Source organism: Sebastes umbrosus, chromosome 8 (genome assembly GCF_015220745.1).
Source record: "Sebastes umbrosus isolate fSebUmb1 chromosome 8, fSebUmb1.pri, whole genome shotgun sequence".
Lineage (NCBI taxonomy): Eukaryota > Metazoa > Chordata > Actinopteri > Perciformes > Sebastidae > Sebastes > Sebastes umbrosus.
The window spans coordinates 14515643-14524138 of record NC_051276.1 but is presented as its reverse complement, the minus strand read 5'-3'; the positions used below and the strand labels follow the sequence as shown (position 1 = coordinate 14524138).

Below are 8496 nucleotides of genomic sequence, written 5' to 3'. Positions count from 1 at the left end.
CAAATGGGAATAAAATATATTGCAAATACAGAAGAAATCCGCTCTGGAACCCCGTCAACATAAAACCTGCCACCAGTTAGTGGAGATAATGTTTGATCAACACGACTGAGGTATTAGATTTTTTAAATATGGTGTCGCTTCTGTGCTATTAACAACAGATGTTGAACTACTTTGTTAGCATTAGTAATCCAGGCTCGCTGTAGTTTAGCCAGCAACTGCTAATGTTAATATTAGCAGCCTTAAGTGAGTGAATTTGGCTGCACGTTACATTCCTACCTTAACTGATGTATTGTTAAGAGATGAGTTAAACCACTCTTGTATTTGAAGTGTAAATTTGTCACTTTCAGCATTTTAAAAATTACATAATTTTCCTTTTTGCTTGTGGATATCCAGGTTACCATCTCTCCCAAAGACAGTGGTTGCTATATCATCCAAATCCATTTAAGAGAATTATCTGCAACTAGAAGAACAAAATGGACCGATTAGAAGGTGGATCCAGATAACCAGTTCAGTGGTAATGTGGTCTCAGGTGATTCCAAAAAACAAAAAGAGTCTTAAATCATGAATTAGTTTAGTTAGTACCTACTGAACTTTGGCTTGTTCCAGGCATATCGCAGGACAGCGTGAAAACTGAAAAAAAATTCTGTTTGGGTATTTGTTACCATAAACATCCCCAAGTTGATTTTATGTATCTGTTTGATACATTAAGCAATAAATAAATCATTTTATAATGTCTGATGAGTAAATCTTGGTTGTGGCTCCTTGCGTCAGCTGAGACTTTTGGTCACAGACTTGTATTTAATATGCCTCTTACATACTTCTACAGGTAAATTAAATCAATTTGATTATACCAGCTCTCTCTGAGAGATATATCCCAATACAAATCAATATGTATGTATGTATCAATATGTACTTTGTGCCTACTGTGAGAAAAGATCTAGTAGAAACAAGTTTACACCTGAGAACTGCTGTGTACAACTGTCTATTACCAGCCATTGGAGCTCATTGCGGTTAATTGTTTTGCTTAAGGGCACCATCTGTTTAAAGAATGGACTTCTCCCAGCCAGGCTTTTCCCAACAAGATGTTAGACAGCTGGTGAATGTTAGCCATAACGGAACTATGGATTGTTGTTTTTTTAGTACACTTTCTTACATCAGCTAATATTAAAAAAGAGTGTACATTTATGTAAATGCCTTTTCAAGGTTTTTTCTAATGTATATGTATACAGCAAGACTCATGGCACATCTGGCACTCATCTAATTCATTTTAGGCTCTTGAAGATAAAGACATTTCTGTCTGGATTTTATTTTTGTCAAGTACACCGTTAAAGACTAGTATCTATTCCAAATGGGCTTTTAGGAAACACCAAAGATGTATCAGTGCCACCTAGTGCCAGACGTGTCCTTGTTAGAAAGTTATGACCAAATACTACAAAATAAAAGTAAGTATTTAAAGTGATTGATCCAATAAAAGGAACAATTTAAATCTAATGTACATTTCATCTCAAAGCACACTTATTAGTTTCAATGGATTCCTATTACTTTGATATACTTGAAGGCAGACTAGTGACACATTTGACTCTTTAAAACTTTTTTTTATCCTGAAATACTTCTGATTATCACAACATAAAAAACAATCCCACTTTGCAGAAATATCTAATTTGCATGAAATTATGAATGAATCAGAAAATAGAAGACTTTGTCATACTGTGGTGTTTAATTTATTCAAATCTGGACCTCATTTTCACTGACAAAAAAAGAACCATTTAGCCATCAACAGGTTTTGATAGACATACTCACACAGACAAGAAGCAGGCAGGACAGTTTGGCGCTTGCCATATCACTGAAGTAAAGAAATATTCTGATAAAAAAAAGTCTAAAGATATTGATGAAATGAAAAAAAGCAACAAATACAAAATTGAACAGAACAAAAATATATACATTATTGGCACAGCATGTCATAAAAAGCAAACTACATGGAATAATAGGAATAAGTAGGATACAGTACATTTAAATAATGGAATTCCTAGCCATTCAACAGGCAGTTTCAACAGAGAATAAATATCTGAATGTAGCATTCAATCCAGTGCTGAAAGATCCATCTTTCAACATCCAAGTGGTAATGACAAGTGGTACATGAGTAGGCCTGGCTAGTGGCACCTTTTAATTATACAGTTTCTGTGTTTTCAAGCTGGTTTTCGTCTCATAAACTGACATTTTTGTGATGCTAGAAATAATTAATAAAAACAGTGTTAGAGAACTTGTGCGCAATCTGAAGAAAACTCCTCGTCCTTCAGTTTTCAGTGTCTAAAATACGACACCTGATAAGCACCCCTCAAAACCCTGAATCTTTTAAAATCCTAACTCCAACTTTAATGCCATGATCCATTAGAAAACCTTCCTTCAATATCATACATGACTATTACTATTCAATTAACACCTTCATAAATCACACATGCTGTCATTAGTAAAACATACACAGGTCATTGGCTTCACACTAACCACACACTACAAGACACCGGCATCAAGCCCCTCTTTCAAGTCAGCTTTACCTTTACACATATTAAGATTTCCCAACATGTCAGAGATGAATTCAGTTGGTTTGTGTCCAGTTTACTCTTGTAAGTGACATAATTTGGTCTATACAGTAGTCATCAGTGCAAATGTTGACTGCAATACAGAAAAATAAGACAATACAAATCCCTAATATAATTAAACTTCTGACTAACTCATCACATCACACATCACATTTCGGAAGGGTTCTCTACCTATGCAGTCAACAACATGTATATAATGTAACATAAAAACAGCATGCAAGAAAATCCCAAATGACTTTGGCTATATGGGCTACCTGGGGAGGGAGGTGGTTACTGCAGAGATGAACTGGGTGTGTTTGGGGAGAGATCTGAAATCAAATGATACACATTAAGAGAAGCTGCATTCAAATCTTGAACTAGTTTTGTTGCATTTTCCTGATTTAATTAAGACTCAACGCCAAGATAAAGATGAAAGGCAAGAAATTGGGTGTAATACAAATGCTGAGACAAAGCCACAGCGTCCATGTGTCTGCATCTAGTATTTTGGTGATGCAACACCTTCCTTCTCCAAGAAGAATATTAACACTTCATTAAGAAACATTAGGAGTGGGGCAAAAATGCAGATTTTGTCAATGCATGCGTTGACAAAAATGCAGATTTTGTCAATGCGTGCGTTGAGGGTATAAATACTAGTTGGTTCTTTGGCCTCAGTAGTGTCATGAACTGTAAGAGCCCTCTGATCATGTCAACTATTCTGAAACAGAACTGACTTATGTCCTTCTTTAGTCAATCTTTCTCAAGTGAAAGTGAAAGTAACATTTTTCCCCCAAAATGTGCACAGCATTAGGGTCATTTGTATAAAAACATTATAGAGTCCAGATTCTATAAATTGAAATTACAAAAAACATTGCCAAGGGGAATATGAATAGATGAAGACGTGTGTTCAAAGCATGACAGGGAAAGTCCCAGTCTTTTATGACGGCACATGATGAGAAATTTGGCAGAAATAATAAAGACACAAAAGCCCTATCAAACTAGAGTTGGCTACAGTGATGCACACCAAGCATGTGTTTAAAGCACAGTTTTAATATAATTATATACTCTATGTATCAGGCTGGTTTAAATCTCTCATTAAGTTACTGTTAAGTATCACATACTAACATGAAACTATTTTAAATAACATTTTCTAATGCAGGTTCCAATGGGGTATTACAGTACAAGCTTGTCTTTTTGCCACAGGATCAAAAGGCACTAGACCTAATTCAATATGTAATCAAGTAGAGAAATTGATTCACATTAAAAATCCTCATTAAAAACATTTATTAAGACATAATTCAAGCTAGTGTGACTCAAAATGACTAAAGTATTTCTTTCTAAACCACATTTGTGGTTAATTTGCTTGTGCATAAATGTTAACAATGCTTTCCCCTTAATTTAAACAAACTATAAATCATGAGCTGCACTTTAAAATCACTACAATAATTCCATGCTAGTATCAAAAAGCTGGATTTGGTCTTGATGTCAGACATTAAATCAAACTTTGCAATTTCAATATGATGCGAGAAACACAAACTGTGCACCTATTTATCAATACTGTAAGTTACTGAGACAGATTTCAAACCACATCTGAAAAACTGAAGTGACTCAAAGAGACCAGACATGATTTTAATATAGTAGTTATAGTAATAGTAACAGTAATAGTTGAGATCTCTTTTCCAATTCTATATGCGTGTTGGTTGAGTCCCTGAGATATTGCTGCCTGTCTGCATTTTCTCCTAGTCGGATGGTGACATTTTAAATACAGTGCTTTTCCATTTCACAAGCTTGAAACAAACACACACACACTAATGCATTTGCACACACATTCGAGTAGGTCACCCAGAGGCATCTGCTCATGCACCCATACACACAAACACACACAATGAAAAAGAGGTCCTGATGTCAAACTATTGCCACTATGGGACGGTGGTGACTTAATGAAACAAACTAGATCTACATGATTTCAACATCTTGGATGGAATAAATAAATCTTACTATGAACAACTATTCAACATCTTGAGAATTTGTACATATTAGAAATACAATGTTTGTATCGGTCCCCTGCATCGTACACCCAACCCCTTTTCCTACTTCAACAGTTTCAAAAAAGGGGAATAAATGTTTGTGGACACACCTGTGTAAGAATCATAATCCCCCAGGTTATTCACAAGGATAGAAACAAACAAACATACATAAAATATGATTATTCATTTAGCAAAAGCACTGACGATGCTTATCCAAACACCAGAAAATTCAAACCCCAACTTGGGAGTTTCTCAAAAGTAGCTGAGGTGTAGAATTCAGCATTTAGAAAATCGTGGACATCTCTCTGAGAACTTCCTCACAAATGTAGCAAAAACCTTTCAATCAAAACCTTGAGACAAACATAAAAGAAAAAATATGTTGTTTTGGTTGATTTGCAACTGTCCACATCCTCTGAGGATTTCTGTAACTTAAATCAACTCAAGCAGTTAAAATACTCTTTTCAAATCTAGTTTTGTCCCCCGTCTGACAATAGAGTTGTAAATACCCAGTAGTTGTGTCACTGCAGATGTGTACATTCTTACATCAGCTGCAGCTAGTTGTACAATATCCCCACCCTCCCCCTCATCCTCGCTGCTACCTACTGCTCCCCGGTGCGCTCCAGGCCGTCTATGACGCGGCTCAGCCTGATGTTAAGCAGCCTGATCTGAGTGTCCAGGTGGTCGATCTTCTCTTCCAGTGAACCTGCCCCACCTCCCCGACGCCAGTACGCTCCCACAGGCCCTGTCATGAAGTACACCGCCATGATGAAGCAAAGTGGCAGCACCGCACGCTCAGGGTCGCCCTCAAACTTCTGCAGGATGTACAGGCAGGACAGGGCGAAAAGCGTGACGCGTGCCAGCCAGAAGAAGCGTCCAAACACAGCGTGCAGCAGGTAGAAGAAACCCCCCAGGAACATGGAGAGGAACCAGTAGGCCACAAGTACAGCAGCCACCAGGAGCAAGGCACGTGCCGGAGAGTTGGTGAGAGATGTGGGGCTGAAGTAGTGGCTGAGGTTTGCCGCTACAGAGGGGAGAAAGAGAGAGAAGAGAAAGTTGCCTTACAATATGTCCTTCTCTTTGTGCCCATCTTTCTTTGTTAGAAATGTCACCATACATTTATAACTTACAGTCGATGCCCATCACATCCAGCAGATCTGACCAGATCTTCCAGATGGTGTCGAGAAAAGAGTCCACTCCATGGACAAACCGCTCTGTCGTTTTGGAGAAAAACTACAGAGAGAAGGGTAAGACTGTTTAATCGTCACATTACATTTTTAATCAAGAAGACCTACTGTACATACAGAGGAATCATTCAGAACATTGTAATGGAAACAAACCTACAGTGGAAATGAATAGTTAAAGGAAAGGAGGGTGTCAACCAAAACATGAACAGAACTGCAGTGTAGAAGTTGAAGTCAGTACCGTTGTGTAATAAACGATGAAGAGAGCCACTCAATGCTCACAGTAGCTATCTTTAGAGCAGGTACCTTTTTCACACTGTGAAAGCAGACTCTTCATAGGAAGCAATCTATTCTACTGCCTACAAACTTTAATAGCAAATTACTCACATTAGCATAGCTGGAAAACAATGTAAATTGATGGCAACTTTTTATTAATTATATATTGATTACACCTGTATTTGACAAATCACAATATCCCTCACCACAAAGGTCTATTCAATGTCACTTGGAAGTCATCATCAGTTAAAGCATATTCTGCACCCTCAGCCTGAAATTTGTTCCAAAGTGACCTAAAAATCAAGGAGCTGGTATCATTCGATATTTTTAGATCTCAAATGAAGGCTTTAGAAGCAGCCTTTATGGCATGCCAATGTTTTTAGCCCACTTGTTGTACACCTGACTCCCAGAAAAGTTCCTTTTTGTCACCCCATTTGTCTTTAGATAGTTCTCTTTTAATGCAAATTTTAGTGCTTTTAGTGTTTGTGAATTGTATTTTATATCTCTATTTGTGTCTGTGTCTGCAACTTTGTGTTCTTGCTGCTGACCGTCTTGGCCAGGTCTCCCTTGGAAAAGAGGTTCTTAATCTCAATGGGATTAACCTGGTTAAATAAAGGTTTAAAAGCAGACTAACTTCTGAATATGTACAAACTACATGTGTGCTGATTATATCTAAGCCATGGCTTTGTAGAGGAGTCACAAGACCAGGAGTCTGGTGATGGATTTCATGCAAATGATCACCACTGTTCTCTCCATAACTTTTAATCAGTCATTCTCAGTTTTGCATGTTGTTATCAGTAACACAGAGAAACTGAGACAGAAGGCTTTCATTATCCACTTTCAAAGTCCACATGGGCATATATCTAAATAAGCCTCAGCCTCACATTATGTCACTTTAGTCTGCTTTGGCGGCTACATACAGGAAATAACATTAGATTTCAAAAATGCAGGAAGTGCAGCAGAACCAATCGGAGCATACAATCTAATGTGTTTCCTTAGCAAAGAGCTAGCTTTCTAATAATTTGGCAATAACATACAGAGAAACAGCTGTTAATGGCATGGACCTGCAGGGCTACAGTACATGCCATCTGTGCGCTCACATTTGATACATTCGATACATTCGATATATTTGATACATTCGATACATTCGATACATTCGATATATTTGATACATTCGATACATTCGATGCACTTGCTGATGGGACTCAACAATGAATGAGAATATTGGTTACACAACAAATTATAGTGTTTTTCTGCATGAAAATAAACCTAATGTATTGTTCACGACCACGCTACATCCTCTGACATCCTCTATAGATGGATAAAACATGAGATAATGGGCTAATTTTTCCAAAATGGCATCCGTTAAATGGTTGGGCCAGGCCCAGATGCACTTCCTGTTCGGACCATAAAACCTCCTCGTCTGCTATCTTCTAGTGCAAAAAAAACGAGCTGTTATCTTGTAAATACATGCTCCACACTCACCTTGTACAAGCCTCTGATGTTGTCCTCTCCGAACACACTGCTCAGGGTCTGGTAGATGCCGTTAGCTGCCCGTCGGAAGCTGTTCTGGTTGCTGGTCCTGCTCCTGGCCGCTTCGGCTGTGCACAGCAGAGACGCAGAAAGCACCAAGAAAACCACCAAAACCCGGATTCCCCTGATTACCTTCATGGTACCAAGAAGTCCAGAGATGTCGAGCAAGAAATGTGTATCAAAATGGTTGAATTAAACGCAGGGTAAGACTGTGAGTTAGCTGCCTAGAGTGACACCTTGGTGGTGGATGATGAGACGCTGTGACTGTGTGATGGTGGTGGTGATAACCCGTGGTGCCTTCAGGGACGCCTCGGATATACTCATCTATCCGCGCCTTAAATTGTCTTTTCGTTAAGTTATGGAAAAGGGAAACTCACAAAATAATGAATATGGAGGATGTTTTTGAGAAGAGATGGAGTCTAACAGAAGGAAAAATATAGTTACATGGGTTAACATGCATGCACAGATACATATGCTTGGAGGTGACCTGACGTTAAGGAGGATGCATGTGTGTGCCCATGTAAATGATATTACTATATATAATTTACCTTTTTATTTTCCATTAACTTATTTGTTGATTTAATTTATTATTACTCTCGTATTTTTGTATTATTATTGGTTTTTTTTGCTGTGTGTGTGTTTTTTTTAACTGTATTCTTTCTTTTTGTCATTATTATTATTGTTATTTCTTTTCTTGGTTTTGTTTTGGTTTTGAATGTTGAGGTTGTTTTCTCTAGTATACTTGATGGGTTTGTCTGTAAGCTCATCTACTTAAAAGTTGGTTTATAGACTGTTGTAATTACGAACAGTGGATTGCATATACAAAAAAAAAACAGCCTTGAAAAAAGGGAAAAAATAAAGTATACATTTTTTTTATAAATAAACTGGCATACGCATCAACATTAT

At 37.6% G+C, this 8496-nt stretch overlaps 2 protein-coding genes across 3 annotated transcripts in view; one reads left to right on the top strand and one right to left on the bottom strand.

Moving 5' to 3' along the window:
- Positions 1 to 8496, top strand: part of stpg2 (sperm-tail PG-rich repeat containing 2) — an 82335-nt gene that overhangs the window by 814 nt on the left and 73025 nt on the right. The gene's annotated exons all lie outside the window — the stretch shown is intronic.
- LOC119492889 (bri3 binding protein) lies at positions 1696 to 7910 on the bottom strand. Of its 2 annotated transcripts, none has more exons than XM_037777762.1 (4): positions 7543 to 7910; positions 5728 to 5830; positions 5204 to 5621; positions 1696 to 2905 (listed from the first exon to the last, which is right to left on the bottom strand). In XM_037777762.1, the coding sequence occupies exons 1-4, from the start codon at positions 7726 to 7728 to the stop codon at positions 2848 to 2850; spliced, it is 765 nt and encodes a 254-aa protein (XP_037633690.1). In that variant the 5' UTR covers positions 7729 to 7910; the 3' UTR covers positions 1696 to 2847. The 2 variants fall into 2 exon arrangements, with proteins under 2 accessions (XP_037633690.1, XP_037633691.1); XM_037777763.1 differs by having other exon boundaries at positions 5200 to 5621; positions 7543 to 7909.